The sequence below is a fragment of the Galeopterus variegatus genome, unplaced genomic scaffold, assembly GCF_000696425.1.
Source record: "Galeopterus variegatus unplaced genomic scaffold, G_variegatus-3.0.2 Scaffold3602, whole genome shotgun sequence".
In the NCBI taxonomy this organism is placed as follows: Eukaryota; Metazoa; Chordata; class Mammalia; order Dermoptera; family Cynocephalidae; genus Galeopterus; species Galeopterus variegatus.
The window spans coordinates 42,866-62,115 of record NW_007729713.1 but is presented as its reverse complement, the minus strand read 5'-3'; the positions used below and the strand labels follow the sequence as shown (position 1 = coordinate 62,115).

General features: G+C 37.4%; 1 protein-coding gene and 1 pseudogene across 1 annotated transcript in view; both read left to right on the top strand.

The window, feature by feature from the left end:
- Positions 1 to 19,250, top strand: part of RNF135 (ring finger protein 135) — a 25,832-nt gene that overhangs the window by 267 nt on the left and 6,315 nt on the right. Inside the window, exons 2-4 of the mRNA XM_008585517.1 lie at positions 13 to 52; positions 7,700 to 7,843; positions 10,995 to 11,157. Of these exons, the coding sequence (XP_008583739.1) occupies positions 13 to 52; positions 7,700 to 7,843; positions 10,995 to 11,157 (347 nt within the window). The remainder of the gene's footprint in view (positions 1 to 12; positions 53 to 7,699; positions 7,844 to 10,994; positions 11,158 to 19,250) is intronic.
- On the top strand, positions 16,973 to 17,359 carry LOC103601135 (annotated as a pseudogene).

Genomic DNA, 19,250 nt, shown 5'->3' with positions numbered 1-19,250 from the left:
GCCCGCCCCGAGCTCGGTCCCCGCGCCCCAGCGCCGCCCGGCGCAGCCGCCGGTAGGGAGGCCGCGTCGCACGCCCTCTGTCCCCGGGCTGCCCCCGCCGCCGGCCCCCATCCCCAGAGGGCTCGTCCCCCTTCCCCGTCAGGTCTACCTCGACATTACTTTTCTCAGTCTGAAAGTCGAATCCGCTCTTGAGAATCTTTGGAAAGTTTAGAAAAGTATGAAAAAGCAGAAAAAAAGAAATTCCAAATTTCTTGAAATCCTGCTAACCCGGCTCACCGTGGCGTATCTCCACTTCTTTCCAGTCTTTTCGCGGTCTCTTTTCCTCGCGCTCTCCGTCTCTGAAATTTATTTATTTAGGCGGCCGGCTGGAACGGTTCTGAACCCTTGACCTTGGTGTGAAAAACTTTTTATTGTGGTAAAATAAATATAACACAAAATTTGCCATTTTAACCAGTTTTAAGTGTACAAGTCAGTGACATTATTTACATTTCTAATGTGCAACTATCACCAATATCTGTTGCTAAAAACTTCATCAGCACAAACTGAAAATCTGTGCCCGTTAAACAATAACTCCTCGTTTAAAACCCTCCCGCCCTCCCCTGGTAACTCCAGTCTACTTTCTGTCTCTGAACTTGCCTGTTCTAGCTTTTCATATAAGTGGAATCATTCAATGTTTGTCCCTTTGTGTCTGGCTTCTTTTCAGTTAGTATAATGTTTTCCAGGTTCATTCGTGTTGTAGCACGTGTCAGAACTTTATTCCCTTTTATGGATGAATAATATTCTACTGTATGGATGTACACATTAAAAAAAAACCCATTCATCCATCCATGGACATTTGGATTGTTTCTACCTTTTGGTTTTTGTGAATAATGGCACAGGGAACATCGCTGAATGAGTATCTGAGTCCCTATTTTGAATTTTTTTTTCCTTTTTTCTTTGACATCACTAATCTGAAACCTATTTTCAATTCTTTTGGTATATACCTAGGAGTGGAATGGTTGGATCATGTGGTAATTCTTAGAATTACCAGCTGTTTTCCACAATGGCTGCACCATTTCACGAGCAATGTATGAGGGTTCCAATTTTTCCACATTCTTGTGAACACTTATTTCTGGGCGTTACTGGTTTTTAGTAAAGCCTTCACACTTTAATATAGGTGTGAAGTAGTATCTCATTGGGGTTTTGATTTGCATTTCTCTAATGACTAATGATATTGACCATCTTTTCATGTGCTTATTGGTCGTTTGTATATCTTCATTGAAGAAATGTCTGTTCCAGTCCTTAGAATGTTTTTAAATTGGGTTGTGCTGTAGACTGGATGCCAACTTCGTTGAAGCTTAAATCCCCACTATAGCTGTTGAGAATGGGAAATCCTATTATGGTAATTGCAAGGTGCAGCCTTGAAGAGGTGATTAGATTGTAGGACCATGTTGTGGCGAATGGATTAATAATGGTAGTCAGGGATGTGATTCTGAGGACTTTAAGAGGAAAGCAGTGGGACTGTTTTTCTCTATGCTCCACCATTTTCACAATGTAATACCCTGCTGTCACTATCACCACCACCACGGCTTTCACCAAATGTGTTCCCTGTACTTTGGATTTCCCGGCCTCCAAAACTGTAAGCAATAAATTTTGTTTTCTTTATAAATCACCCAGTTCCATGTATTGTGTTATAAGCAACAGGAACAGACTAATACAGGTTGTTTCTTTGTTGTTGAATTGTAGGAATTTTTAATATATTCTGGATATTAAACTTACATATTTGACTTATGAATACATTCTCCCATTCTAGGAGGTGTCACTTTCTGGATAATGTCCTTTGATGCACAAAAGTTTTAAATTTAATTTTGGATGATGTCCAATTGATCTTTCTTCTTTAGTTGCTTCTGTTTCCTGTGTTATAGTTACAAATCCATTGCCAATTCCCAGTTTGTAAAGATTTATCCCAGTGTTTTCTCCTTAGAGTTTTATGATTTTTCACTTATATTTAGGTTCTTGATCCATTTTGAGTTAATTTTTGTGTATGGTGTGAGGTAGGGATCCAACTTCATTCCTTTGTATGTGAAAATCCACTTGTCCCAGCACCATTTGTTGAAGAGACTATCTTTCCCCATTGAGTGGACTTAGCATCTTTGTCAGAAATCAGTTGGTCATAGATGTACGGGTTTATTTCTGTACTCTCAATTTTATTCCATTGATATATTTGTCTATCCTTATGCCAGTACGACACTGTTTTGATTACTATCACTTTGTAGTAAATTTGTCCGTTTTTTTCTTTTTGTTTTTTTTCTTTGTTTCTCCTCTTTTTGTTGTAGTAAATTTTGAAATCGGAAAGTTTGAGTCTCCTGACTTTGTTCTTTTTAAAGATTGTTTTGGCTATTCAAGGTCCCTTACAATTCCATATAAATTTGAGGATTAGCTTTTCCACTTCTGCAGAAAGGCTGTTGGAATTTTGATAGAGACTGTGTTGAATCTGTAGATCACTTTGGGTAGTATTGACATCTTAACATTATTAAGTCTTTTTTCCCCCAAAATGTAGAATTTCTTTCCATTTATTTAGGTCTTCTTTAATTTCTTTCAGCAGTGTTTTGTATAAGTCTTTCACCTCTTTGGTTAGATTTATAGGTATTTTATTATTTTAGATGATATTTTATTTCTTTTTCTTTTTCTTTTCTTTCTTTTTGTGGCTGACTGGTAGGGGATCCAAACCCTTGATCTTGTGCTATAGCACTGCATTATAACCAGCTGGATCCCATATTTTGCCTTTCTTAAGTCTGTATGTTGAAGTCTTGTTTCTTTACCTGTATTTCTTTGTTTTATTTATAAAATTTACTTTTATTTGATCTTTTGCTTCTCACATGTTAAATTCTGAGTAAAATCCAAGACTCTTCACTGCAGAATGAAAGAAGATTAAAAGCTTGATGAACTGTCTATTTTGTGTTACTTCATTAGTATGGTTTTTCATGACTGATGACTTGCTGAGGAGTTCGGAACAGGGAAAATCTGCTCCAAGTTTTCTCAAAGCCAGATTTTTTTGTTTTTATTTTTTTATTATTTTTATTTTTATTTATTTATTTTTTTTGTCTTTTTTGTCTTTTTCCGTGTCCGGCAACGGATCGCAACCCTCAGTGTTGCCCCCGTACCGGACCGGGGACCAGCAATGGGATCGCAACCCTCGGTGTTGCCCCCGTGCCTCACTCAGCCAGTGAGCGGGAACCGGTCTGTATGTGGGATCCGAACCCTCGGGTGGGAGCGCCGCCGCGCTTCCCAAGCGCCGCACTGTCCAGTGCGCCACCGGGCCGGCCCGGAATTGCCTTCTTAATTTCTTTTTTGGAATATTCATTGCAGGTATATAAAAACACAACTGTTTTTTTGTTGATCTTGTGCCCTACCAACTTTGCTGAATTCATTTATTAGTTCTACTCGCTTTCTTATGGATTCTTTGGTATTTTCTATTTATGGGTTTATGTCACATTCAAATAGAGGTAGTTTTACTTCTTTCTAATTTAAATGCCTTTTATTTCCTTTTCATGTCTCATTGCTCTGGCTAAAATTTTTAGGATGATGTTGAATAACAGTGGTGAAAGCAGACATCCTTGTATTGTTTCCAATCTTAGGGGGGAAAGCTTTCGGTCTTTCACCACTGAGTATGATGTTAGCTATAACTTTTAAAAAAATCTCCTTTATCATGTTGAGGAAATCCTCTTCTATTCCCAGTTTTCTGAGTGTTTTTTATCATGAAAGGGAGTTGGATTTTGTCAAATGCCTTTTTTGTGTGAATTGAGATGATCACGTGGTTTTCTTTCTTCATTCTATTAATGTGATGAATTACATTGGTTGATTTTCTTAGGCTGACTCACTTTTGCATTCCTGGGAAAAATCCCCACTTGGTCATGGTATATCATCCTTTTAATATGCTGTTGGATTTGGTTTGTTAGTATTTTGTTGAGGATTTTTGCATCAATATTTATAAGGGATATTGGTTTATAGCTTTCTTTTCTTGTGATGTCTTTATCTAGCTTTGATATCAGGGTAATGCTGGCCTCATTGAATGAGTTAATAAGTGTTCCCCTCTCTTCAATTTTTTGGAAGAGGTTGAGAATTGGTGCTAATTCTTATTTAAGTGTTCGGTAAAGTTGACCAGTGAAGTCATCTGGTCCTGGACTTTTCCTTGGGGTGTTTTTAATTACTGAGTAAATATCTTTACTCATTACACATTTGTTGAATTTTTCTATTTCTTCTTGAGTCAGTTTAGGTAATTTTTGTATTTCTAGAAATTTGTCCATTTCATCTAGGTTATGTAATTTGTAGGCATATAGTTTTTATAGTACTCTCTTATAATCCTTTTTATTTCTGTAAGGTCAATAGTAATGTTTCTACTTTATTTATGATTTAAGTTATTTGTATCTTCTCTCTTTTTATCGGTCTACCTAAAGTTTTGTTAACCTCATTTATCTTTTCAAATAACCAACTATTGGTTTCACTGATTTTGTCTGCTGTTTTTCTATTCTCTGTCTTATTTATCTTTGTATTAATATTTATTATTTTCTTTCTTCTGCTAGCTTTGGGTTTAGTGTGTTCTTCTTTTCCAGTTCCTAAAAGTATAAATTTAGGTTATTGAGATCTTTTTTTTTCTTTTAATATAGACATTTATAGTTATAAATTTTCTTCTGAACACTGCCTTAACTGTATCCCATGAAGTTTTGGTATGTTGTGTTTTCATTTTCATTCATCTCTAGGTATTTTCTAACTTCTTTTGTGATTTCTTCTTTGACCCATTGGTTATTTAAAAGCGTGTTGTACACTGAGGGTTGCGATCTGTTGCCGGACACGGAAAAAAGACAAAAAAAAAAAAAAAAAAAGCGTGTTGTTTAATAACCATATATAATTGAATTTTCCATTTTTATTTCTGTTATTGATTTCTAACCTCGTTCCATTGTGATTGAAAAAGATACTTTGTATGACTTTATAATTTTTTAACTTACTGATACTTTTTTGTGGTCAAACATATGGTCTGTCCTAGAGAATGTTCCATGTACTCTTGAGAAGAGTGTGTATTCTGTTGTTGTTAGGTGGAGTGTTCTGTGTATATCTGTTCGGTCTAGTTGGTTTTTAGTATTGTGCAAGTTTTCTATTTCCTTACTGACCTTGTGTCTAAATGTTCTATCCATTGCTGAAAGTGGTTATTGAAGTTTCTAAGTATTATTGTAGAACTCTCTACTTCTCTCTTCAATTCTGTCAATGTTTGCTTCATATATTTTGGGACTCTGCGTTTGGTGCATAAATGTTTATAATTGTTATATTTTCTTGTTGAATTGATCCTTTTGTTGATGTAAATGTACTTCACTGTCTCTTGTAACTGTGTTTGATTTAATCTATTTTGTTTGATATTAGTAAAGCCATCCCAGCTCTCATTTGGTTACCCTTTGCATAGAATATCTTTGTCCATCCTTTTACTTTTATTATTATTATTACTGTTATTTTAGTTCACTTTTAATTTATCTGTGTCTTTGAATATAAAGCGAATCTCTTGGAGGCAGTATATAGATAGATCTGTACTTTCTATCCATTCTACCAACCTCTACCTCTTTCTCCCAATAATTTTTATTGTGAAAATACACATCATATAAAATTTACCATCTTAACCATTTTTAAAATTTATTTTAAAAATATTTTATCTTACTTTTTAAATTAAAATTTTTTTTACTTTTTTTTTTTTTTGGTTTTTAAAATTACCTTAACCATTTTTAAGTGTATAGTTCATCAGTATTAAATATATTCATTCCAATTAATGGTCTTCAGTTGAAAGGAAAAAAACTTAAATAAAGAAAAAAATTCATTCATAATGTTTTGAAAGCATCACTACCATCCATTTCCATAACTCTATTTGTCTTGCAAAACTGAAATTCTATACCCATCAAACAGTAACTTCCCATTTTCTCCTCAACCGCCCCTCCAACCCCCACTGCAGTCACCGTTTTATTTTCTGGCTCTGATTTTGACTACTCTAAATACAGATTATAAATGGAATTACATAGTATTTGTCTTTTTGTGACTGGCCTGTTTCATTTAGCACAGTGTCTTCAAGGTCCATTCATGTTGTAGCATATGTCAACAGTTCCTTCCTTTTTAAGGCTGAAGAACATTCCATTATATGTATATGGCACATTTTGCTTATTCATTCAATTGGACATCAACACTTGGGTTGCTTCCATGTTTTAGTTATTGTGAATGATGTCGCTATGAACATGAGTTTACAAACATATCTATGAGATTCTGCTTTCAATTCTTTTCAGTATATATCCAGAAGTAGAATTGCTGGATCGGGCCGGCCCGGCGGCGCTCCTGCCGAGGGTTCGGATCCCATATAGAGACCGGTCCGCTCACTGGTTGAGCGCGATGTGGGCGCGACACCAAGTGTTGTGATCCCGTTGCCGGTTGCGGGATGGGCACGACACCGAGGGGTGAGATCCCGTTACCGGTCACGAAAAAAGACAAAAGAAAAAAAAAAAAAAGAATTGCTGGATCGGGCCGGCCCGGCGGCGCTCCTGCCGAGGGTTCGGATCCCATATAGAGACCGGTCCGCTCACTGGTTGAGCGCGATGTGGGCGCGACACCAAGTGTTGTGATCCCGTTGCCGGTTGCGGTATGGGCACGACACCGAGGGTTGAGATCCCGTTACCGGTCACGAAAAAAGACAAAAGAAAAAAAAAAAAAAGAATTGCTGGATCGTATGGTAATTCTATTTTTAATTTCTTGAACAACCACCATACTGTTTTCCATAGCAGCTGTCCCATTTCACATTCCCAAAAACAGTGTACAAGGATTCCCATCTTCTCACACCCTCACCAACACTTGTTATTTTCTGTTTTTGTTGTTGATAGTAACCATCCTAATGGGTGTGTGATGGTATCTTATTGTAGTTTTGATTTGCATTTCCCTAGTAACTCATGACATTAAACATTGTTTCATGTGCTTATTGGCCATTTGTATATCTTCTTTGGGGAAATGTCTATTCAAGTCCTTTGCCCATTTTTTAAATGGGTTGTTTGTTTTTTCCTGTGGAGTTTCAGGAATTTTCTATATATTCTGGTATTAATCCCTTATCAGATGTATGATCTGTAAATATTGTATTCTGTGGGTTGCCTTTTTACTCTGTTGTTAGTGTCTTTTATTATTATTCTTTCTTTGTTTCTTTCTTTCTGTTGTTAGTGTCTTTTGTTGCACAAATTTTTAAAAATTTCATGCAGTCCAGTTTTATTTTTTCTTTTGTTGCCTGTGCCTTTGGTGTCATATCCAAGAAATTATTGCCAAATCCAATGCAAAGATTTTGCCCTGTGTATTCTTCTAAGAGTTGTATTGTTTTAGGTCTTACATTTAAGTCTTTGATCCGTTCTGAGTTAATTTTTATATATGATGTTAGTTAAGGGTCCAACATCATTCTTTTGCATACGGATATTCAGTTTTTTTGGTACCATTTGTTGAAATGACTGTCCTTTCCCCATTGAATGGTCTTGGCACCCTTGTTAAAATTGTTTGACCATATGTGAGGATTTATTTCTGGGCTCTCTATCCTACTCCATTGGTCTATATGTCTGTCTTTATGCCAGTACCATGGTGTTTATGGCTTCCTCTGTGTAGTAGTGTTTCCTGGGTCCAGTTTTATGTAACCCAGGAGCCAAACTTTGCTCTTTTAAAGGTGGTGGTACAGAAGAACATCACAGAAGTTGGTCGGCAGCTGACAGAGCTGGTGGAACAGCTTGAAGACATTGTCAGGAGCCTTCAGAATCAGGGGCCCCCCTCAGAATCTGGACCAGACGATGAACAGAGCATCCTGTGCATGGTAGGCTCAGCTGGAGAGGAAAGGATGTGGGAGCGGTGGGGCTAGGGACAGCTTCCAACTGGAGTAACATAAATATGTTTGAAGCTGAAGGATACAATAAGTCTCAATCTTTTACCATTCTCTTTACTACCAAACATGGATGACTGGAAATTTGGAATGCTTGAGATGAGGTCTAGGAGCTTCAGGTGGGCTAGAACCCATCTTTATCATTCCACCTAACCAGCTTTCTCTCTTAAGATCACCATTGACCTCTATGTAAAGCCTACAGACATTCTAGTCTTTATCTGCTTTGGCCTTTCCTCAGCCTTTGACACAATTGATCAACGCTTTCATTCTTGAAGCCTTCCCTTCCCTTTTCTTCTGGGACGCAAGTTTTCTAGCTTTCTCCCACCTCTCTCTGGCCCTCTCTGTGCTTTCTCAGTCTGTTTGCAGGCTCACTCCTCTGCTCAGCAATTAAATGCTGGAATTCCTCAAGGCTAAGTTGTAGGTCCCTTCCTCTTGCCCTTTAAGTGGACTTTCCCACAACCATGGCTTTATTTACCGCTTCTTTGCACAACTATATCTCCAGCCTGGAACTTTCTCTGAACTCTAGGCTGGTATTTTCCTTCTCATCTTTCCTCTTGGATATTTCAAAAGCATATCACACTTAGCATTCCCCATCTTAATGCTGGCCCCATTATCTTTCCAAGTACACAAACCAGAAACGTGGGAATTATGTCACCTCCTTCTCTCGCACCCTACCATGCAGCACATAGTAGTTCCAAGACCTCCCTAAATATCTCTCAAATCTATTTACTACTCCCGAGCTCTAATCTGAGCCTGTGATAATTTTTTTTTTTGGTGGCTGGTCAGTACAGTGATCTGAACCCATGACCTTAGTGTTATAAGGCTGCTCTCTGATCAACTGAGCTAACTGATCAGCCCCAAACTTAATTTTTTTATTAATAAAAATGTTTTTTGGTGGCTGGCTGGTACAGGGATCCAGAGCCTTGACCTTGGTGTTATAAGGCTGTGCTTCTTGCCTTCTAAATGATCCTCTCTACCCCCTATAGTCTATTCTCCTCACGTTCATCTGAACAACCTTCTCAAACAGAGATCTGATCATATAACTCATTTGCTTAAAATACTCCAATGACATCTGTTTGCTCAGGATTAAGACCCAAATCCTCACAGGACCAGCAAGGTCCTGTAGGATCCCATCCCTGTCTGCCTTTCCCATCTCATCTCACCCTACCTCCTCCGGGCTCTGTAAGCTCCAGCCACATTGGTCACATCTGTCCCTCTAGTGTTTCTCACTTCTTCCCACTACAGGGCACCCTTCACAGAATGCCCTTCCTTTACCCCATCACCTAGGTGATCGTATTAGTCCATTTCTGTTGCTTATAACAAAATACACAGAACTGGGTGATTTATAAAGAAGCAAAATGTATTGTTTACAGCTTTGAAGGCTCAGAAGTCCAAAGTCTAGGGAATATATCTGTTGAAGCCTTTCTTTGGTGGTGACTTCCATGATGGCAGAGTGTCACATTGTGAAAATGGTGTAGCAGAGCAGAGAGATAGCTCCTCATGCACTGTCCTTTTAAAAACCTCAGAACCAGGCCCATGTCCACCATTATTAATCCATTCACTACAGCATTGTCCTATAATCTAATCACCTCTTCAAGGCCCCGTCTTTTAATTACCATAATAGGATTTCCCACCCTCTACAGTTAACAGTGGGAATTAAGCCTCAATGAGGTTGAGGGGGCATCCAGTCTACAGCAGTGATGTTTGCTCATTCTTCAGACCCTAGATAGATCACTGCTTCCTCATAGAGAAGCCTTCACTGAGTTCCTTGAACAAATAAAATCCCCCAGTTAGAGGCTCTTACGATTCCATGTACCTTTCATTTGTAGCAGCTGTCACAGATTTGTGCCATACTTCATTAATGTCTGTTCCTCCATCCCTACCCCTGCACTGGACTCTAAGCCTTATGAGGATAGGGACTGATGCTTTTGTTCTTTTGTTCTCCATTGTATCCCCAGGCTGTAGCACAGTACTTGGCACATATAGTAGGTGCTCAACAAATACCCAACGAATGAGTGAATAGATGGGTCTTCAGTGAGATGATGTGTTGGGATAGAAAGTCTGAGCATCTGACTTTCAGACCTGACATTGCCACTCACTAGTATGATGACCTTGGGCAAGTCATTTCATCTTTCTGAGTCTCAGGCTCCTATCTATAACATAAGAATAACGATACATGGCCTGCTACCTCATTGGCTTATTGTGAGGATTAAAAGAGATTTATATAAAAAAGTGCTTGAGCAATGTGAAAATGTAGGATGATATAATTGACTGTGGCAATTTAATTAACCTCCGTGAACTTCAACTTCTTTTGTAAAATGGGGATAATGAACCTACCTCGTGAGGCTGTTATGCAAATTGGAGGTCAGCAATACATAGCACGTGGAGAGCCCTCGATGAGTGTAGTGTTTACTATACTACTGCTATGATTGGTGAATAGAATGGGGAATGGATTATGCAGAATTAGGAAGGAAAGTCAGGTGTCAAAGTTGGTGAGTAGGTGAAGGGCAGTATTGAGCAATAACTGGACAGGGAGCATGTGTTGGAGGCCCCAGAAAGTGGGGCCTGGATGCAGGCAACATGTTTACATTGGCTCTTGAGAAATACCATGATATAAAGTCAGGAGATTATTCTGCCCTCTGCAGTTTACTTATCTCAGTGACTATCTGTATTATTTACTTTGTAAAGGCCCTGTTAGATGGGCCTAAATTTTTTAAAAACTTTTTTGGTATTGCCTAAGAAATCCACATTTATTGTACAAAATATTAGAAAATACATTACAATTTAAAGAAAACAAATTAAAATCCTTCATAACCCTGTCACCTAGAAATAATCACTCTTTGATATTTTTGCTGCACTCTTTGGTATTTTTGTATGTATTATTTCAGATTGTTTTCAAGGCACATATTTTGAGGGCTTAATTTTGTTTTAAAAAGATCTTCCTGCCCAGTTTCTTGGAAGAAGAAAACCAAAAAAACTTGCTAGGAGTTAAATTAAAAAGTACAGATATAGGGCAGAACTTGAATATAGTTTTTGATGGGTGCTATAAGGGACTTCCATTTATTTTTTCATGACTCATCAATAGACTTTTTCTTCTGGGATGAACCTTGCCTCGGCTTCTCCAAAGCTAGTGACTTCCAACACATCCGAGGGAAAAATTAGAGATGTTCTACATAACCTAGAAGCAATTCGGGAAAAATTACAAGAAAACTTCACATTGAAAGAAGCTCCTGAAGAACAAACACAAGGTGAGTTGATTTTATTGAGTGTAGGAGGATGAGATGTGGAAATTGGTGGGAAATGGCAAAGTGCTCCGTTGCTTTGTCCTTTGTGGACAGGATCCCAGAGCCCAGCTATGTTGTAAATCACTGAGAGAGTGTGAATCAGATAAGAGTGGCTGATGTGTTTTTGTGGCTGGATATGTTTTTGGACATGACTGGACGTGTGATGAATCACAGACCTTTAATAGACGGAAGCTCATTTTCCAAGACCCATAAACCCAGAACCTAGATTACTCATCATCTGTGTTATCTTCCCAAAGGGATTCACAAATAGTCTGCTTTTCAATTCTTAACTAGTAAATGTCTTTATTAACAAAGCACACAACTTTTAAATAGTTCTTGATACGTTCTATTAAAATGTAATCTCTGGGGAATGTGTTAATATTAAACAGTAACAATGTAGAGAGGAATCTTTCTGTCTTGACTTTGTGGGTTCTCAGTCGTTCTTCCAGAGTTTTGTTTTGTTTTTGTTTTGGCGGCTGGCGGGTAAGAGGATCTGAACCCTTAACCTTGGTGTTATAATACTGCGCTTGAACCAAGCGAGCCAACTGGCAAGCCATAACATTTTTTATTCGAAAATCAAAACAATGTGAAAAGGCATACAGCAAAAGTCGTTTTCCCATTTGAACTGAATTCCCCCATCTCAGTTTACCACTTTTAATTAGTTTTTTAGTGTCTGTTCAGAAGTTATTTATACAAGTACAAGCAAATATAAATTTATATTCTTATTTCTCCCAATCTTATTTTTACACTACAAGTAGCATAGTATAAACATTTTTCTGCATTTTGCTTTTTTCTTTTACTTAATATGTCTTGATACCTGTACGAATCAGTACCTAGAGCATCTTGTCTTTTATAGCTGCACAGTATTCCAGTTTATATATATGCCAACATTTATTTACCCAATATTCTATTGATGGATGCATGATTGTTTCCAGTAGTTTCCAATGATAAACAATGCTGAAGTCAATAACTGACATACATTATTTCATATAGGTGCAGATATAATTGTAGATTAAATTGCCAGTAAGGGTTGCAGGGTCAGAGGGTAAATTCATGTGTAATTTCGATATAAGTTGCTAAATTGCCCTCCAATAGGATTATATCAGTTTACTCTCCCACAGAAGTGTATATCCCCACAGCCTACCATCTGAGAGTATTGTCAAACTTTTGTATTTTTTTGCCAATCCAATGGGTAAAAAAATTATTGATGTATAAGTATACTACACTTTTAATTTGTGTTTCTTCATGAACTGTCTGTTCATACCTTGTGTTAGTACTTTAAAAATTAACTTTTAGGGGGCCGAGCCCGTGGCGCACTTGGGAGGGTGCGGCGCTGGGAGCGCGGAAGCGCTCACGCCACGGGTTTGGATCCTATATAGGGATGACCGGTGCACTCACAGCACTCACTGGCTGAGCGCGGTGCGGCCGGTCTCAAAAAGGACCAAAAAAAAAAAATTAATTTTTAGGAACTCTTTGTAAATTAGGGAGGATAACCTTTTTCTGTGATATGAATTACAAATTTTGTTCCCAATTTGTCATTTATCATTTGATTTGTTTAGTGTGGGCTTTCTTTTTTAACACAGTTAATTAATTCATTTTTTATAGCAGTTTTGGGTTTACAGAGAAATCGAAAGCACAAATAGTTCCCATATCCCCACCCCCTACCCCAACACATGCAGTTTCTCCTATTATTAATGTGTTACATAAGTGTGGTACATTTGTTATAGTTATAAACCAAGATTGATCTATTATTATTAACTCAGTTTTACATTAGGATTCCCTCTTTATGTTGCCTAGTTCTATGGGTGTTGCCAAATGCGTAATATCATGTATTCACCATTATAGTATCATACAGAATAGTTTCACTGCCCTAAAAATCCTCTATGCTTTACCTGTTCATCTCCCCTCCCTCCCTCCCTGAAACTCTGGCAACCACTGATTTTTTTCCCCCATTACCTCAAACATTTATCATTTCATTGTGTTGGGAACATTCAAAATCCTTTCTTCTAGCTAATTAAAAGTATATACTAAATTGTTAATTATAGTCACCCTACAGTGCTATAGAACTCTAGATATTATTCCTCCTATCTAGTTGTACTTTTGTATCCATTAACCAACCTCTCAGTATCCCACCACCCTTTCCAGCCCCTGGTAACCACCATTCTATTTTCTACTTCTATGTGATCAATTTTCATAGCTTCCACTTATGAGTGAGAACATATAGCATTTCTCTTTCTGTTCCTGGTTTACTATTCTTAATATACTGTCTTCCAAGCTCATCTCTGTTGTCTCAAATGACTAGATTTCATTCTTTTTTATAGCTTACTAATATTCCACTATCCATATCTTGGCAATTGTGAATAGTGCTGCAATAAGGACGAGAATGCAAATATCTCTTCAATGTACTAATTTCCTTTCCTTTGGATATATACCCAGTAGTGGGGTTGCTAGATCATATGGGAGTTCTATTTTTAGTCTTTTGAGGAACTTCCATACTGTTTTCCATAATGGCTATACTAATTTACATTCCCACCAAAGGTGTATAAGAGTTCTCCTTTCTCTGAATCCTTGCCAGCATTTGTTATTTTCTCTCTATTTGGTAATAGTTATTCTAACTGGATTAAGATGACATCTCATTGTGGTTTTGATTTGAATTTCCCAGATGGTTAATGATGTTGAGCATTTTTTCATATACCTGTTGGCCATTTATATGTCTTCTTTTGGGAAATGTCTATTCAACTTATTTGCACAGTTTTTGATTGAATTATTTGGGTTTTGTTTGTTTGTTTGTTTTTGTTTTTTGGTGTTCCTTGTATATTGAGTTCCTTGTATATTCTGGCTACTAATCCTTTGATGGATGCATAGTTTACAAATATTTTCTCCCATTCTGCAAATTGTCTCTTCACTCTGTTGATTGTTTCCTTTGCTGTGCAGAAGCTTTTTAGTTTGATATTATCCCATATGTCTGTTTTTGCTTTTGTTCCCTGTTCTTTTTAGGTCTCTTTCATGTAGTCTTTACCCAGCCAACCCTAACCCTAACCTAATCCTCAGTTTTGCTTGTCTGTGCAAAATTTTATTTCTCCTTTATTCCTGAGTGTTAGCTTTGCTGGGTATAGTATTCTTGGTTGGCAATTTTTTTCTTGCAGCACTTTGAATATATAATCCCATTCTCTCCTGGCCTGTAAGGTTTGTGCCAAGAAATCTTCTGTTAGTCTAATGGGGATTCCCTTACATATGACCTGGTGCTTTTCTCTTGCTGTTTTTAGATTCCTCTTTGTTTTTGACTTTTGAGTATACTGTGCCTTGAAGATGACATTTTGGGTTGAATCTTTTGGGAACATTTGAGCTTCCTGGATCTCTATGTTCATATCTCTCCCAAGACTTGGGATGTTTTCAGCTATTATTTCTTTAAATTGGTTTTTGATGCATTTTCCCTTCTCTTCTCCTTTGGGAATGCCAATAATTTGAATATTTGTTCATTTAATAGTGTTCCATAATTCTTGCAGGCTTTCTTCACTCTTTTTAACCTTTTTTCTTCTTTTCTGTGACTGGGTAACTTCAAATGACCTATCTTAAAGTTCAGAGATTCTTTCTTCTGCTTGTTCTAGTCTGCTGTTTAAGCTCTCTATTGTATTTTTTATTCCATTCATTGAATTCTTCAGCTGTAGGATTTCTGTTTGGAACTTTTTTATGGTATATATTTCTTTGTCAGATTTCTCATTCATATCATGGATTGTTTTCCAGATTTTGTTGCATTGTCTATCTGCATTTTTTTTTTTTTTCGTGGCTGGCCAGTATGGGGATCTGAACCCTTGGCCATGGTGTTATCAGCACCATTCTCTAACCAATGAGCTAATTGGCCAGTCCTCCTCATTAAGTTTTTTATTGTTGTTGTTGTTTCTTGGATTTTAATTTTTTCTTTTTGGCGGCTGGCTGGTACAGGTATCTAAACTCTTGGCCTTGGTGTTATAACACCATACATTGACCAACTGAACTAACTGGCCAGCCCTAATTTTTTAAAGATCATTCTTTGAATTCCTTTTCTGTGAGTTCCTAGATTTCCTTTTCTCTGGAGTCTGTCACTAGCATGTTATTGTGTTCCTTTGGTGGTGTCATATTTCCTTACTTTTTCATGTTTCTTGTGTCCCTGCAATGATGTCTGTGTATTAAGTGGAACAATCATCTCTTCCAAACTTCACAGAATGGCTTTCATAGACACAGTCTTTCACCAGCAGTTGGGTCTTAGTGGGCTGGTTGGGAAGGGTGTGGTGATTTTGGTTCCACACAGATGCAGTGGTATAGTTTTGGGGCAGCTTCTTCAGCTGTGATCAGTATCACTGATAACTGTTGGTGCCTCAGTGACCTTGGCTGTTGAAGTTTCTTTAGGCGGTGGCAGCAGTGGCATAGGTTGTTAAGGTCTTCAGTGGCAAGGGCTTTGGGGGTCCTTTTATTCCCTCTATTATTGGCTGAGAGGTTTCCTCTTGGTGTCAGGTCTGACCTGACCTACAAGCTGCTGCAGCTGTGCTGGGTTCCAGGTGCAGGTATTTAGAGGGGCTGTGGACCCAGGATCCTGGGTTCATGGTCTCATGTACTGACTGTGGCATGTAGTTTTTTCCCCCTCAGGGAGAAGTTCTTCTTTGTTTCCAGCTGATCCTGGTAGGGGATGGGGTAATGGAAGCTAGGTGTTTCCTTCCGTTCTCTTGTGGCTATCCTGAGTTTCTGTGCTCACTAGTGTTTTTGTTTTTCCTTTGATGTGCTTCAGTGCTCTCCTTTAGTAATTTTCTTCCAAATATAGTTGTTTATTCACAGTTTTGTCTGTCCTTGTGGGAGAAACAAGTGGTAGGATCTTCTAGTTGGCCATCTGGTTCCACCCTGGGTTTTGTAATACTATATAGACATTTTTATTTTCGTGTAATAAATTTTATCTGATAGGTTCTTCTAGTTGGCCATCTTGCTCCACCCTGGGTTTTATAATGCTATATAGACATTTTTATGTTCATGTAATAAATTTTATTAGTCTTTTCTTTCATGCATTCTAGATTTTAACTTTTAGTTAGAAAACTTCACTACCCCAAGTTTAGAAAGGAATTTTCTGATGGTGTGTTTGTACTTTTCTCTTTTATATTCAAATCTTTGGTTTCATGTTTTATATTTAAATCTTTGATCCATTTGAAGTTTATCTTGGCATGTGCCCTAGTGAATTTTAAATAATAATATTTACACAGCACTACTTCAGAGACATATCTCTTATAACATGTTTATATTTAATGATGTTGTTCTGCTTAAAATGTTGTTCCATATTTAACTGGAGAAACATGATTCCTTGGGAAAGGTTATCACTTTCTATGATTAAGTATATGTTTTAAAAAATGTTTATTTCTATGTTCATTCATGTTGTAGTGTGTGTTAGAATTTCTTCCTTATGTTAAGGCTGAATAATATGAGTGTACTTCAATAAGTTTGTGGAAAAATAGAATTAAGAGATAAACTAATCTTTCCATGAACTTTTTGAAGGACCCCCGTATTCCATTGTATGTATATACCACATTTTGTATATTTGTTCATCTGTGAATGGACATTTGAGTCACTGTCACCTCTTGGCTATTGTGAATAATGCCACTATGAACATGGGTGTGCAAATATCATGTCAACACCGTGGTTTTAATTCTTTGGATATATATCCAGAAGCAGAATTGCTGAATCATATGGTAATTCTATTTTTTTTTTTTTTTAGTATTTTAAGTATTTTTAAAAATTTAATATAGAAGCTTTTCTGGGGATGGTGTCTAGAGAGGCACTCAGAACGATCCAGTGTCTGACATACCGTCGTAGGCTTTCCTACAATACAGCCTCTAACAAAACTAGACTGTCCCAAACCCCTGGTAATAGAATAGTTTCCCTTTATACCAAGAAGGTTGGGAAAGCACCAAAATCTTCATGTGGCGTGTGTCCAGACAGATTTCAAGGGGTTCGTGCTGTGAGACCTAAAGTTCTTATGAGGTTGTCTAAAATGAAAAAACATGTCAGCAGGGCCTGTGGTGGCTCCATGTGTGCCAAATGTGTCCATGACAGGATCAAGCATACTTTCCTTATTGATGAGCAGAAAATGGTTGTGAAAGTGTTGAAAGCACAAGCACAGAGTCAGAAAGCTAAATTTAAAAAATGAAGCTTTTCTGAGTAATAAAAAAATCAAAAGGCAAAAAAAAAATTAATGTAGAAAATGGTATTTCTCTAAGAATGCTTTAGCAAGTACAATATGCTTCTTCCTCTGTCGTTATTTTATTTTGATTTATCTGGAACATCTTTAAAACATAAAATGTGGTATATCCCTACTTCTTGAAAGATCAATCCCTAAAATTTTCACAAGATTGTTTTTAACATAATAGATTAGATGTCCTTCACATCAACCCTTTAACACCTGCTAAATAATTTGCTTCATTTTGTGAAATACATATAGCATAATGTATCATCACAATAATTTCCTTTGACCCTAAGTAAGTACATCATGAAATGCTACGAAAATCACAAGCCTAACCAGAACAGTGCTTCCAAGGTGTGTCCTAGCACTTTCTTCATTATTAATTATAATGCAGATTCTAGGACCCAGTCCCAGGCTACTGAACATCAGCGTCTATGGGAGTAAGCCCCAGGAATCTGCATTTTTGATAGTCTTGTCAGGAGATTTTGATGTACACTAAAGTTTTGAAAACCACTTTGGTGCATCTTATTCCAGAAGGGTTGATTATTTGTAATATAAGTTTAATTATTGGGAAGTAATATTATGCAGAATCATTCTACTTAAACAGAATAGTGCTATAAGAGACATTTTTCTGAAATTATTAAATTATTTTCAGTGCTCAAGGGATCCTGGCTAGTTTTTATAGAAGAAAAATCTTATGGCTATTTACTTTTATAGTAGAGAAATGAGATTGTTTAGACTCTATTATAAAGAAACTTCTCAGTAGTTAAGTATATGCAACAAATATTTCTGTAAAATCAACTGTTAATGAAAACATCATTTTGTTTTCTCTACAAAACTTATCACACATTCCATAAAACCTTTTATAACCAGTGGGTAAGCAATCTAGGTATAAACCCAGAGAGATTAATTTATCATAAAACTTCATCTCCTTAATAGTTACCAGTGTTTTATTTAATAGTTAATCAGCATTTATGAATGTACACCATATGTAATTTTTCCTAAGTATCTTTAAAATAAGAAACAATCAAGTGTAGATTATTTCGCCCATCAGTAGGGGAAAAAGTGTTAGTGAGTGATGGAGTTTGGATGTGTTGTCCCCTCCAAAACTCATGTGGAAATTTGATCTCCAATGTGGCAGTGTTGGAAACTGATTGAGTCATGGGGGCAGATCCCTCATGAAAGGATTAATGCTCTCCATGGGGGAGGGGGGATTAATGAGTGAGTTCTTACTCGATTAGTTCCCGCGAGAGCTTGTTGCTTAAAAAGACCCTGGCACCTTCTCTCTCTCTCTCTTGCTTCCTTTCTCTTGCTTCCTCTCACCATGTGATCTGCTTGTACCCACTGGCTGCCTACCATTTTCTGCCATGAGTAGAAGCAGCCTGAGGCCCATGCCAGATGCAGCTGTCTCAGAATCGTAAGCCAAATAAACCTCTTTTCCTTATAAATTACCCAGTCTCAGGTATTTCTGTTATAGCAACACAAAATGGACTAAAACAGTGAGTGTTAGTTTTAAAAAAAAGTAAATAGGGGCTGGCTGGTTAGCTCACTTGGGAGAGCGTGGTGCTGGTAACACTAAGGTCAAGGGTTTGGATTCCCATAACAGCCAGTCGCCAAAAGAAAAAAGAAGTAAATAACTTCAGCAGGTCTTGCAAATGTTTTTTAAAATTATGATCAAGGGCTGGCCCGTGGCTCACTCGGTAGAGTGCGGTGCTAATAACACCAAGGCCACGGGTTCGGATCCCATATAGGGATGGCTGGTTAGCTCACTGGGTGAGCATGGTGCTGACAACACCAAGTCAAGGGTTAAGATCCCCTTACCGGTCACCTTTAAAAAAAAAAAAAAAAAAAAAAAAAA